This window comes from Podarcis cretensis (assembly GCF_951804945.1).
Source record: "Podarcis cretensis genome assembly, chromosome: Z".
Lineage (NCBI taxonomy): Eukaryota > Metazoa > Chordata > Lepidosauria > Squamata > Lacertidae > Podarcis > Podarcis cretensis.
In genome coordinates this window covers 28,069,571-28,084,265 of record NC_137184.1, presented here as the reverse complement: position 1 = coordinate 28,084,265, position 14,695 = coordinate 28,069,571, and the positions used below count along the sequence as shown (strand labels likewise).

General features: G+C 40.2%; 2 protein-coding genes across 4 annotated transcripts in view; one reads left to right on the top strand and one right to left on the bottom strand.

The window, feature by feature from the left end:
• LOC307207660 (growth hormone secretagogue receptor type 1-like) overlaps positions 1 to 14,695 on the bottom strand; it is a gene marked incomplete at both ends in the record, with an annotated part of 78,611 nt that overhangs the window by 23,142 nt on the left and 40,774 nt on the right. The gene's annotated exons all lie outside the window — the stretch shown is intronic.
• Positions 1 to 14,695, top strand: part of FNDC3A (fibronectin type III domain containing 3A) — a 54,039-nt gene that overhangs the window by 10,519 nt on the left and 28,825 nt on the right. For 2 of the 3 annotated variants that reach the window (XM_079961616.1, XM_079961615.1), the window contains 3 exons: positions 5,968 to 6,108; positions 9,385 to 9,460; positions 12,129 to 12,205. In XM_079961616.1, the coding sequence (XP_079817742.1) occupies positions 6,016 to 6,108; positions 9,385 to 9,460; positions 12,129 to 12,205 (246 nt within the window). In that variant the 5' untranslated portion in view covers positions 5,968 to 6,015. The remainder of the gene's footprint in view (positions 1 to 5,967; positions 6,109 to 9,384; positions 9,461 to 12,128; positions 12,206 to 14,695) is intronic. The other variant, XM_079961617.1, reaches the window with a different exon arrangement.

The window sequence follows — 14,695 nt, the reverse complement described above, 5'->3', positions numbered from 1 at the left end:
ACCCCCTCCTTCCCGAAATTAAGTTATAACGGGGTTTCTGTCAAAAGTCTCTTTTTTTCCAACCTCCCTTGAATTTTGCAATATGGAAACCAATTTGCCTGAAATGTTCGTGTGTGGTCCTGCTGTAGTGGAGAGAAGCCCTTTCAAAAGCAATCTAACAAGGTGTTACAGATGTGTTTAACTGGGGAAAATAGCAAAGGAGCGGCGGTCTAGAAATTTCAGGTTTGTAGAGGGCTTTGTCTTCAGTTATGGGGACTTATTTCTATGACTGCTTTCATATTAAAGATTATTCAAAAATACCTGCCTGTGGGGATTTTTGTCTTTGCATTTGCAGGGCCAAACAAACATGAGTTAAACTGAATTGTATGTTTCCCAAAGTTCAATATTGGGGTTAATGAGTCAGAAGCCCAAAAGAAACTACTAAGGTTTTTTTTTCTTGCAGGAATGATCCAACTCTAGGCATCTTACTTCACATGCAAACCTTTCTTAAAGTTTGGTACCTTTTTAACAGTGTGTTTTTTAATTAAAAATTATGCTGGACTTGTTTGTAGCTTCAAATGCAGTACTAGCTGCATCTTTCAGCAACCTGAAAATACGTTCTTAAAAGAAGTATGGGGTATTTTAAAAATCCATATTTCAAGGCATAGTCATGCTTCATGAAGGGGGGTTGGGGTGGACAGGAACAGGACATTACTGTTCCCTGAAGTGTTCCTCCTCTGAGATTGCCAGACTGGACTACAGTTCATTTAATGTTGTTGTTTGTAAACCTCCTTTGTTCTCAGAACAGCCAGATCTCAATGTGATATTAGCTTTGATAACTGTGAGCCACAAGATACAAGAAAGCATTAAGACCATTATACTTAAGTTATATGCCCTTTTCCAGGAAAGACCAAATAGCTTCCATTGGGATTCACATATTTTGGCCATGCCAAAACTTTAGTTTACCTGAGTCCTGCTGCTCCCCTTCTACTTGACCCATGTCTCAGCACAGCCCCCCTTTCCCATTCCCCCTCTTCCCATGTCAAAGTTGAGATGTATGGAGAACAGTGATTCCTGGTCACCCCAGTGCTTGGCTCCAATATTACAGCTGGAGGGAAGTAAGCAGGGTCTTGTTTAGAGAAGAGTGGGTAGGTGGTCTGAGCACCTCCGTGACACAGTGATTGAGATCTTTCCTATATGTGTGCTGCCTATCTATAGATTAGAACACCTGTAGGAACAATCAGTAGTTCTGAATTATGAGCTTCTGGTGTCCGTTATTTTTTTGAAACATTTGGGGAGCAATCCAGCTAAAGTTAAGAATCTTGATTTCAGTGTGGAAAATGTTTAAATCATAAGAGCCTTGCTGGATCAAACCAAAGGCTCCAAATTCAATTGAGAGAGCAGTATGCCCTATGCCATTTTCCTACTTCCTATCCAGTTCCTATCCAGTTTTCAGAAGGGCCAACTTTTTGCCCATGGGAAATCTGCCCACAGGACCTGAGTGTAACAGCGGCTTCAGCAATTGGTATGCAGAAGGGCTCTGCCTCTGACAGTAGAATATATACTTTTACATTTGTGATGCGAAAACCTGGAAAACACAGTATGGCTTTTTAAAAGACTACTTCTTAAAAACTCATCAGGGCTACTCTGAATGGTGATTGCCCAGATTATCTATAAATATTACTCACTAGAGCAGAGCTTTCCCATGTTGGTGACACACATTTTTAGACATACATCATTTTGCGATACAGTAATTTTACTAGCAAACTGGAGGTTAAACTAACCCCTTTCTAGCCACAGGAGGAGTGCAGGAAGCATTCACATGACGCACCTTCACACTGCAGCCGACACACAAACGTGTCACGATACACAGTTTGGAAATGTCTGCACTAAGGGTGTTTGGTACTTCTGAGTAGGCTTTGCAATTGAGGCTCTTGGAGACTTTTCTGTTAAGTAAAGCTGGCAGGTCTTTGGTTTTATGAGAACTGTAGTGGTCGCACCAGCTGATGAGGCTGTGGGCAGCTCCGTGTTGTATATTAACATCGTAACATGTGCCTCTTAAAAATTCACCCTTTTAATAATGGATTTCTGATGTTTACTCAAAAAACCCGATCTCTCAATGCAAATCACATGTTTTAAATCATGTCAGATCAAGAGCTGTCAACAGACATAGCAAACACAAGAAAACAATAGCCCCAGTAAATGGCATAATAACATAAAACCAATACTCTATTTAAGCTTTGAAGTATGTACATACTAAGGTATTAGATCACATGGAGGAAGAAGTGGACCTGCTTCTTCAGTTAATATAAGAAATAAAAGCCAGCTATTATCCTAGCTGTCTCACATTCTAGGTCCTGGGAGTTTCCCAGACCTGGCTATAGCATGTGTGAAGCAAGTAGGGGAATGTCTGCACAGGAACCTGGTCTCAAATCTTTTGCCTTCTCCCCACCCACTCCAGCTGCCTCTAGCTTTCTCTTTCTCCCTAGATGTGTTCCTGGTTTCATATCATGCTTTCTAATCAGCAATTAAACTACAGTTTCCTGTTTGGGGCATTACAGGAAGCTGTGACTTAACAAACCCTGGAAATTTTGGATTATGGTACACAGGAGGATGGAGGATAGAAGAGGGAGAAGGAACATTTATTCCCAGTCCAATAAACCAGTTGACTGAGATTGTTTTGTCTGAATCAGGCCAGTGTTTGTGTTCTGGGTGTAAAGGGCAATACAGTGGTACCTTGGGTTACATACGCTTCAGGTTACATACACTTCAGGTTACAGACTCCACTAACCCAGTAATATTACCTTGGGTTAAGAACTTTGCTTCAGGATGAGAACAGAAATCGGTGCAGCGGCAGCAGGAGGCCCCATTAGTTAAAGTGGTGCTTCAGGTTAAGAACAGTTTCAGGTTAAGAACAGACCTCCAGAACGAATTAAGTTCTTAACCTGAGGTACTACTGTACCATGATTTAGCTTATTACTAGTGTTCAAAGTGCTTCACACAGGTAATCATTATAACCTTTGCAACCACTCTGTAATGGTATTATTATCCCTGTGTTGGGGGCTAAAACTAGCTAGTAAATTTGTGGTTGGGGTAAGATTTGCACTAGAGACTGTTGTTTGCTGGTCTCTTTGCATGCATTCTTTACATGCAGAAGTTCTAGGTTCGATCTCACCCTGGATACCTCCAAATAAAAAGTTATGTGACTTCGTTGCTCAATTCAATCTTTTTATGTGGCTTTTAATGTATTGTGACTTTGCTGTTAGTTTTTATTGATTATAGTCTAGTAATGGTTTATTGTAATTGTTGAGAGTGAATTTCTGTTTAATTATCACGTGCTGCTATTTTTAGAGTAAATTTTATTGTGTAATATATTCTAAATGGATTATGAAATTTTGTATAAGTTATTTATCTTAAAGTCATATTTTTATTATGACTTCATTTGCTCTGGACTGTCATAGGATGTGTAATCTTTGTTGTATATTTTGTTATTTCTACGGCTTTAAATCGTCTTGTGTTCAGCAGTGCGGAAAGGTAGAAAAACAAATGTAAATGATATGAAGAAATGAAAATGAAAGATCTTTCTGAAATCCTGTAGAAGTAGATGGAGCAGGGTTTCTCTCAGAATAAAAGAAGGTTCCTATTTTTCTGTTTTTCTTTAGAAGCTGTTAGTCATTATGCTACACCAGCTTTCATAGTGGATTTAGTGGGTACAGACAGGGATGGGAAGGGGTGGAATCCTTATGCAGAGCAGATTTTGCCCTGTAGGTTTGGAAGTCACTAGGTCATAATCTTTCCAAATATTTAAATTGTACACCTCAGTATCTCAGTGTCTTATAATGTTAGTCTTGCAGCCCTATTCCTCCTGGGCCGTGTTCAGAAAGTGGTGGTGGGGGATGAGTGTTCAGACCCCTGGGCTCTCGCTTGTGGGGTGCCTCAGGGTTCTGTCCTCTCCCCCATGCTTTTCAACATTTACATGCAGCCGCTGGGAGAGATCATCAGGAGGTTTGGGCTGGGTGTTCATCAGTATGCGGATGATACCCAGCTCTACCTCTCTTTTAAATCAGAACCAGTGAAGGCGGTGAAGGTCCTGTGTGAGTGTCTGGAGGCGGTTGGAGGATGGATGGCGGCTAACAGATTGATGTTGAATCCTGACAAGACAGAAGTACTGTTTTTGGGGGACAGGAGGCGGGCAGGTGTGGAGGATTCCCTGGTCCTGAATGGGGTAACTGCGCCCCTGAAGGACCAGGTGTGCAGCCTGGGAGTCATTTTGGACTCACAGCTGTCCATGGAGGCACAGGTCAAATCTGTGTCCAGGGCAGCTGTTTACCAGCTCCATCTGGTACGTAGGCTGAGACCCTATCTGCCTGCGGACTGTCTCGCCAGAGTGGTGCATGCTCTGGTTATCTCCCGCTTGGACTACTGCAATGCACTCTACGTGGGGCTACCTTTGAAGGTGACTCAGAAACTATAACTAATCCAGAATGCGGCAGCTAGACTGGTGACTGGGGGCGGCCGCCGAGACCATATAACACCGGTCTTGAAAGACCTACATTGCCTCCCAGTACGTTTCCGAGCACAATTCAAAGTGTTAGTGCTGACCTTTAAAGCCCTAGACGGCCTCGGTCCAGTATACCTGAAGGAGCGTCTCCACCCCCATCATTCTGCCCGGACGCTGAGGTCCAGCGCCGAGGCCCTTCTGGCGGTTCCCTCATTGCGAGAAGCAAAGCTACAGGGAACCAGGCAGAGGGCCTTCTCGGTAGTGGCGCCCACCCTGTGGAACGCCCTTCCAGCAGATGTCAAAGCGATAAACAACTACCTGACATTCAGAAGACATCTTAAGGCAGCCCTGTTCAAGGAAGTTTTTAACGTGATATCTTACTGTATTTTTGGTTTCTATGGAAGCCGCCCAGAATGGCTGGGGAGGCCCAGCCAGATGGGCGGGGTATAAATAATAAATTATTATTATTATTATTATTATTATTATTATTATTATTATTATTCAATATTAACTGTATCCAAATAGACTTTTGACATTAGCTATTAAATGGCACTTTTTGAAGGCAGTTCTTCAGCTTCAACTTGAAGGTTGATTGAAATGTGACAGAAAAACACACAATACATTCCCAAGACTGTGTCACTTTAGATTGCAAGTAGGGGATCATATATTTACATGCCTCCTGTGTAAAAGAAACTCCCTACACTTGGAAAGTTAGCATCCATGGGAGGCCATCCACTTATGCTCAAAGGCCCAAATGTGATGGCTTTTTAGAAGCTTGGAAGACTGTATCCAACTGGGCTATCTGTCAGGGATGAAGGTTAAATTGGCAGGCTGTGGGGGACTTTTTAAATGGTATTTTAATCTGGTTGAATTTTAAAATGTTTTAGTTGGAATGTGCTGTTTGTGGATTCTTATTTGCCCAGACAGAGCCTTTGGGATGGGCTAAGAAATTTATTACTGAATCTCACAAGTCATTCATAATACCGGAATACAATGTTAATCTCGCATTGTGCTAGAAACCAGAATTGGGCAAAGAGGCCTAATATGCTACCCATGTGTTCTGTTCTCCCACAAGTTGCCACCTGCAACTAAATATGTTTTAAGCATGTTTTTCACAACCAGTTATATTTTTAAACTACCGGTAATAATTTGAATACTTGTTGAGCAATGCTACTCTGTCCCAGAGGGCTCTTCCTTTCTTGCAATGTTTTTCTGTGTTGAGATGTGTTAATAGAGAACAGAAGCAGACATAATGTAATCCAAACACTAAAATTAGTTACATTACCCCGTGTCGCACTTGCATGCAACTTTTTAAAACTGCTGGTTATAGTTCTAAGGTGGGCACTTTTGGTAAGATGTGTCCCCTTATTTCCACTTGCACAGACATTTTGAATTGTTGTGCTTGAGCTTTTCTGATCAGGGGACTCTGATTCAGAACCAAAATATCAGAACTTGCTGATGCTGGAACTGTTTTTTTGTTTCACCAGGTGATTTTTTTTAAAGGAACTGTCAACGAATGATCATTTCTCGCTGTAATGGCAGAGCAGCCTCCTCCATTAGAAGCCACACCCGCTTTGAATGAAGTGCCACTTCTACCTCATATGGTCAATGGGGACAACACACAACAGGCAAGTGGACCAGCATGATATGAAAATGGCCAAAATGTTTGGTAGAGGTGACATTCTACTCTGTAAACACTTAGATTTATTGTCTTCAGAGCATGCCCTCTGTAATTACAGATATACCAAGGGAATAGTATAACACAGCTCCTGTAGCAATATCAGTTTGTATGGCTATCTTAATTGTGCCAGTTCTCCTCTTTTGTGTGGCTGGTTGTCTTTGAAAACTTCACTGGATGGCAGAGTTACCCAACATTAAAATAAAGATGATGAGACTTCCATAAATAAAAAATGGTACACTGAATGAGGAAAAGGATCTTCAATGTAGTAAAATAAGTCCATGCTAATGTTCAAGAATGGATTTGACATGTATACATATATGTTTTGTAAATTCAGCAAGTGCCATAAAATCCATGCCCTTGGCTTGGTTTCAGCTTGGCTTTACTTATGCGTTGAGGGTTTAATTTTGTGCCTGTATTGCAAGAGGTGAATGGATTACATTATGGCCTGTCTTATGTTAATTATCCTTAACTTAAGTTTATTCTTCGGGGCTTGTGTGAACACGTAACTGCAGGTGCAGATTTAAAATCTGGATCTGTCTCGATCTGTATATGGGATAATCTTTAAGATGGTGACACACAGTCATGGAATATTGGCTCTTGGGTTCATGGAACAGAAATCCATCAACATTGTTTTCTGCCATGGTTCTCTTCACTACCTTGAAGATGCCTTTCCTCTCTGTACAGCCAGTTCTATGCAACCGAGGGTGGAGAGCTAGTATTGGGAGTTGGACTTAAGTTTCTCCAAAGCAGCCACCAATGACACATTATAAGTAGCTTTGGGAACCCAGGGAAGACTCCAAAGCCGAACGTTTTAATAAATCAAATGTTTTATTTATTGTACCCTTTGTATAGTCTTAGAGCCTGGTGTCCTCGGAATGTCTGTGCATTTGTTTCAATGAAATTCATGCAGGAGAAAGTTTATATTATTTAAAATATTTTTACCCTGCTCTGTAATCAGAAAAGGCTCTCAATGTGACTATTAATTTGGATATAATCCAAAGGCTTCTGGTCTTTTAGTTCTTGTGGGAAAAAAGCTTGTTCAGTATGAACAACATATTTTGACAGTAATTATTTTTCTGGTGGCGTTAGGTCATCACTGACCTTTCCTGTCCATATTATATGATCAACATATGTGTGGACTTGGCTCTTTTCTGAGTGTACATTTTCTGTCTTTGGTTGTAACATTTCTAGACAAAACACGCTGAAAAAAGAGCATTTCTATATTTAGAGAAATTAAGCTTAAAATCAAAGCACAAGCTAGCAAAACTATTTCTAAATTCTATGAGAAGCTGCTCATTTTGACTTTTAGTTCTATAAACATGGTACAAAGCATACTTTGTAGAATCACTGTGGGGAGAAGCAAACCTTAAGAATGTTGTTTTCCAAAAATAATGGCAAAATGCTTGATTCTGAGCTTGAAAAGTATTTAATTAGCTATTCAGAAAGCTGCAGGCTACAAACGCTTGTAGAAAAGGAAGACAACTGTGGCTGATGTTTTGAAAATCATAGGCACATAGGAATTGGCATTGTCAAATCAGAACATTGATCCATCTAGTTGAGTACACTAAGAGCCCTCCAGACTCTCATGCAGAAGTTTTCCCCAGCCTTAGCGGAAGATGCCAAGGATTAAACCTGGGACCTTTCGGATGCAAAATATGCTTTACAACCCTTCCCACTTCTGCATATTGCAATAAATCACCTTCTACATCCTTGGCTATCCTTGGCTAATTCCAGCATATGTTTTCACATTTTTTGGGCACATCAAACAAGTACAGGGCATCATTCTTGGGTACTAGACTTTCAGCTATATTTCTGGCTTGAGGCAACATTCTTGGGAAACAATGCAATTTGCCACTATACTTCTCTGGTCACAATGTAAGTGTGTGTAGAAGAAAGGCTTAGTTAGTTTACTGTCAATTGATTTTAAAAAATGATTGATCCACACAGTTTTGCTGAATGGATACTGTTAAGTTCAGGATGCTGCTTTCTTTCAAATATTTTAACCTATATGGGAAGCTGCCTTATACTAGGGAAGACTATTTGCCCATTTAGTGCAACATTATCTATTCTGACTGGCAGAAGCTCTTCTGGGCCTCAACTGCTGCCTGATCCATATCACCTCCTACTTCACTCCCTAACTTCTAGCCCATGGACCTAATTAGGACCACCAGACATTTCTGTTGGATCAGCAAGTCTGTTTCAGCAAAGTCATACCCACCTGCCCCACAAGCTGATATCATATATGACAAATCAGATGTGACTCATTGCTGATCAGCTGATTGGTGGTGCCTACAAAACCCCATGCTTTCTAAGCCTTTTCGGTTTGTATGGGCAAAGGAAAGCAGCTCACCTGATGTCATTGTAGCTTCAGGTGATTGACAGCTGTCCCAAAGTGATTAAATTGTCCAGTGTACCAGAAAAAGTCTACAGATATAAATGATTTAAAGTTAAAGCAAATGTGGTACATCTCCTTGAGTATATTGGAGGAAATACTCCCACAGATACTCTGAGCACAGGGTCATTGAGGGCTTTGAAGATAACAGTGTACACCTTGAACTATCTCAGGAGCAAACAGGCATCCACTGCAAACAGACCATTGCAGATTTCATATGTTGCCTGTGGCCTTTCAACAGGTTGAGCAGCCGAAATATAATCCCAGTCCTAAATTTTTGAAAGCAGCTAAAATTGGGATAGAAATGTTTGTTTTTTGTGTAAATGGTCTTAAGTCACTTAGACACAAAGCAATAGAAAATTGGTGTATGGCACAAAAGAATTGCTTCAATGTGGCCAGGAAAGCTGTTCAGAAGCATTTACCTCCCCCCCCCCCCCGCACAATAAATGACTAAAAGATGTACAGAGCAGGCAGGTAGATAAAGTCTACTACAAAAATAATTATGGGATTATTTACAAGGCTGCTACAACTAATATTTACATCCCTGGTTACAAAATAGTTAAGTGTAGAAACAGTTTAGAACTAATATTGTATTGCCAATATTTTCGCATGTGTGTGTGTTCTGGGAAACGGTGTTGCTTCCAGATGTGATTGAAAGTATTGTTTGTCTTGTTTGTTCTTAGGTTACATCCCTGGTTACAAAATAGTTAAGTGTAGAAACAGTTTAGAACTAATATTGTATTGCCAATATTTTCGCATGTGTGTGTGTTCTGGGAAACGGTGTTGCTTCCAGATGTGATTGAAAGTATTGTTTGTCTTGTTTGTTCTTAGGTTATTCTTGTACAGGTAAATCCAGGAGAGACTTTCACAATTAGAACTGATGATGGACACATTCAGTGTATCCCAGGTGATGAATTCATATGTATTTATATCATTTGTCACCTGAAACTGCTTTTATTTGATTTTGCATGCCTTCTTGTGTCCGTACATTAAATACTTGTGATTGGGACATACTATCCAATGTTTATGATTTTGCGACAAAATAGAGTTTTTATTCAGAGGGACCAAACTTTCATCTTGGTTGATTACCTGCTACAAGTCAGGGTCACTCTTCTACCAGCATGCATTCCTCACACTCACACACCCTGTCCATAATTAAATCATCCAGTCCACAAGCAGAGAACACACAAGGTTCCTAATGGAGCAAATAAATTGAAGTGGCTAATGCAGAGAAGCCAAGTGTCTCACGGTGGGTGTAATCCAAGGTCATGCTGCTAGTTTGATCTGGTGGAAACCTTTCTCAGCTGAAACACAATAAACAGTCAGATCCTGAGTGTGAGCAGAACTCATCCAGTCTGACTTCATAAGGGAATTTTCACTGGGCATATTTCCGTGCACCCAGCAATCTGTCTCTGTGTCAGTTTCTGGTGCTTTGGAGGAAGTAGAAGTTTGGGGGTGGAGGGAGAGATGTTCCTTAATTCCTGTGGGATGTGACAAAGATCTGAAAGTGCATAAAGGAACTTAATATTTGACAAAGCTACTTGCTGTCTTTTCACTGCATTAGTTTAATTTCCCTTCAGTAGTAGAAAGCGATACTAATTAAGCATTATTTTGTTTCTGGAACAGTCTTCACCGTGTGGGAAGCAAAACAGGCCATTCATTAGATCACCCATATATATTATCACACACCCACATCATCACTGTATTTTTTTGTTTGACATATTGTAGAACATGTAGGTTTAGCAGTAGCCATTGGACTAATTTCTCCAAGCATGGGCTTTGCCAATTTACTTCCAACTATTTGGATTCAAATGACCCAACAAGCCATAGTATGGCTTGCTGGTGCACAGAGCAGGGTGCTGGGGAGGCATTCTTGATTACAGTTGGTCCATGCAGGGTGGTAGGCCAAGGTTAAGCACATTGATTTAAACATATTTACATATAAGTTGTTTTTTAAAAAAATCATTGTTGGGGTGGCCATTAAGTTGGTGTACATTGGGGGGGGGGGTGGTTTACTGCCACTTAAAAGTATTCATAAAATATGCTACCAATATAAATCCACATAAGTTGTAATACAATCATCCATTGCTAGCATTGATGTATCATTAGTGTTCTTGAAAATCTGCTTCAGGTCTTCTCATCAGTAATTTATATATATATATATATATATATATTTATTAAAATTTTTAAACATAAATGCAGAAATAAAAAACAATGAAACATATATCATAACATATTTTCTTAGCTTCATTGGACTCCCTCACGTCTCCCGCTCCCACTTGCATCATTGTCAATTCTTACCCGCAATTTATCATCTTGTTTACATTCTTGTATCCCATTCATTTAAAATATAATCTAATATTTCTCCCAAAGGTTTATGTTTTTTCCTCAATCTCACTTGTCATCCTAATTCCATCTAGTTTAGTGGTGCTCAATTATTTATGATCTAGCATCCTTCTTAACATTCAACCAAATTACAATGCTTTTTAAAATAAATCTTAAATTTCTTCCAGTCTTCTTCAACTTTCTCTTCTCCCAGGTCTCGGATTCTGCCGGTCATCTCGGCTAGTTCCATATAGTCTATCAGCTGCATCTGCCACTCTTCCAGTGTGGGTAGATCTTGGGTTTTCCAGTGCTTAGCGATAAGTATCCTTGCTGCTGTTGTTGCATACATAAAAAATGTTCGGTCCTTCCTTAACACCTTCTGGCCGACAATACCCAAAAGGAAGGCCTCTGGTTTCTTAGTGAAGGTATACTTAAATACCTTTTTCAGCTCATTATATATCATTTCCCAGAAAGCCTTCACTCTAGGGCAAGTCCACCAGAGGTGAAAGAATGTTCCTTCATTTTCTTTACATTTCCAACATTTATTATCAGACAAATGGTATATTTTGGCAAGTTTAACTGGGGTCATGTACCATCTATATATCATTTTCATTACATTTTCCTTCAAAGCATTACATGCAGTGAAGTTCAACCCAATGGTCCACAACCTTTCCCAGTCCTCAAACATAATGTTGTGCCCAATGTCCTGTGCCCACTTTATCATAGCCGATTTAACCATTTCGTCTTGTGTATTCCATTTTAACAGCAAGTTATACATTCTTGAGAGTACCTTAGTCTTAGGCTCTAACAGTTCTGTTTCCAACTTCGATTTCTCCACCTGGAACCCTAACTTTTTGTCATTTTTAAAAACTTCTTTAATCTGAGCGTAGTGTAACCAGTCTCGCACTTTATCCTTCATTTTCTCCCTTTTCATCAGTAATTTAATGTGTTAATTTTCTGAGACATGAAGGCCATCTCTGATACATCCCTTTGTGTTTCCACTTCTTATGTCCATCAACCACTCTAGCTATACAGTTTCTTACTCAACCTGGTTTGGTCAAAAATCCTGCAGCATTTTGAAGCTTTGAAGAGGCTTGAAAATTGCTTTGAAAACCTTTTACATAAGAATGAAATGTGTATGCATATGCATGATCACCATTTAGGTTATCAGATTGTCAAATGAACCATGACTACACACACTTCAGTACAGTATGCAGACGTGAACACTCTGTTGCTTGGTTTCCTTTTAGGTCCAGCACATGTTCCTATGATGTCAACAAATGGTTCTGTGCCTCCAATCTATGTGCCTCCTGGTTATGTATCTCAGGTAAACAGTAAGAGTCTTTTGATGGTTTTGCAAAAGAGAGAGAGATTTCCCAAGAAAAAAGAAGATGATTTCCCACTTAACAATGCTTTAAAAAGGTGTTAAATGGAAAGTGTGATGGAAGCAGATCTTATCTCTCCTCTCGCTTCCTTGCCACATTAAGACTGCTGCTCTTGCTATGGACCTGGTGCATCGTTTCCTAGTCTTTTTACCATGGTTAGGAAATCAGGTGCACCTTGCAAGCTACCTGCCCTCTTTCTCACCCTCCCCACTTTACTATGTAAATTATCTTCTTTCTTTAAACAAAAGTGTTGTTATCTGCACTGTGCTTAATGCTGTCTGTGGTTTGCTTTTAGCATAATTTGAAATCAGGTTTTGAAACTACTGGTGCATTTATTTAAGTGCAGGTGAAACACTTTACTTCAGTTAATGCTAAAAGGGGAGGGTGCTGGAGTCCATGTCACATCCATGAGTTGAGATTAGGAAACTGATGACACCCACTTGTTCTGAGTGATAAAACACAAAGAGATTCCAGGGAACTCCAAAATAAGCTTTCCAGACTGGGTTGAATGGGCATTAAAATGGTGAATGGAATTCATGTAAGAAAGTATAAAATACACCCTAGCTTTACATATACTCTAATGGGGTCTGAACTGATGGTGACTGACCAGGAAACAGATATTGGTGGGTAGCGTAGTGAAAATGTTGACCCAGTGTGCAGCAGCTATGAAAGAAGCACATTCCAGGTCATAATAGTTTAGAAATATCATAATAGTTTAGAAAAATGAATAAGGGGGACATGACAACGGTGTATAAACTTGAGCATGAAATGGAGAAAGCGCGTAGAGAGTAGAAACTAGAACCTACGCCATGCAGTGAAGCTGAATTTTGGGAAAATAAGGAAAGACAGAAGGAAGTGCTTCACCAAGCAAATAGTTAAACTATGGAATTCTGTACAAGATGTAAGGGTGACTGCCAACTTGAACAACTGTAAAAGGGGATTAGGCATATTTAATGAGGAATAACGTTATTCATGGTTACTAACTCTGATATCTGAATACTAGTTGCTTGAGAATGCGGGTGGGAAGAGTGCTGCTGGGCTCATGTGCTGCTTATGGGCTTCCCATAGGCATCTTATTGGCCACTGAGAACCGGATGTTGGACTACATGGGCCTTTGACCTGATCCAGCATGGCTCTAACATCCTGAAACATAGTTGTCCCCCCCCCCCATTTGTTGCTTCCTAGTGGTCTAAACAGTTTATGCTCCCTGCTCTGTCCATTACAAGGCAGGTTCTTTGAAGAGGAACTTGGTCAGGACCTGAACCAGGAGACACAGTTAATGAAAACCAGTATTCATCTTGCATGTGTTTGAGACAGTTGCACCTTCTATGGTCTTGGTTTAGGCCAGGGTTTCAGTGTGTATGGTTTCCATACTTTGTTTGGCAGCCAGTCAAATGAAACAGGCAAGAAACTACATTGAACAATGATTGACTGAGCCTTATTTCACCCATGGTTCCAGACTGAAAGTATAGCAACACAAGTAGCATGCTATTCCTCCTCTACAAGTCTTTAATGATGACGACATTCTCATTATTATTAATTTATATTCTGCCTATCAGGGTATAAATCTTAGCAAGGTTGCTTAAAAGTAACATTCAGTTACTTATTTTAAAAACACTGTGAGCAGTGTTAACATCTTTAAACACAGCACGATCCTTCCCACTTCAGGTGAGGGAATAGTTCCTCTAGAACAGGTCCTTCATTATTTCTCCAAGAGAACAAGGTGACCTAGAAGCAAGAGTTTGTGGAGAGGGGGTTGCTGTAACTTAAAAGAATTTCATGGATGAGTTGGTGCTTGCCGTTGTCTGGAATTGGGGATTGGGATCACTACAAACTCTCAGATTCCATTAAGAACCTAAGACTCTTATCTTGGAGGGTATATATGTACAGGGAATATATATGGTTCCTTAACACTGCAGCTGTGGCATCCATTCTCATTAGCTTAAATGACTCAGGAGCACTTTGCTCTGAGTGTTGAGCCCATCCTAGGAGAGAACCCTTATAGCACTCTTGATTCATGGAGCTGAGTCAGGTACTTCCTGGAGTATGCTTATCATTTCCTTTTGACTCTGAAAGGGAATCTTTGAGAAGGCCTTGAATTTCAAGATCTTCGCTGTAGTACCAATACACATTAGAACAGGTTTCCTCAAACTCGGCCCTCCAGATGTTTTGAGACAATTCCCATCATCCCTGACCACTGGTCCTGCTAGCTAGGGATCATGGGAGTTGTAGGCCAAAAAATGTGGAGGGCCGAGTTTGAGGAAGCCTGCATTAGAATCTATCAATCCATTACTATCATGGTTTAGAGAAAGAGGCCAAAGAGACAGTCACTTTTGTTTGACTTACATGCCTGGAAGTGTATACATTTAGTATCTGTTCAGCATGTTAGCTACTGGATTTTAGCTTGTGGCTGGTTTTGCTGATATTCAGCA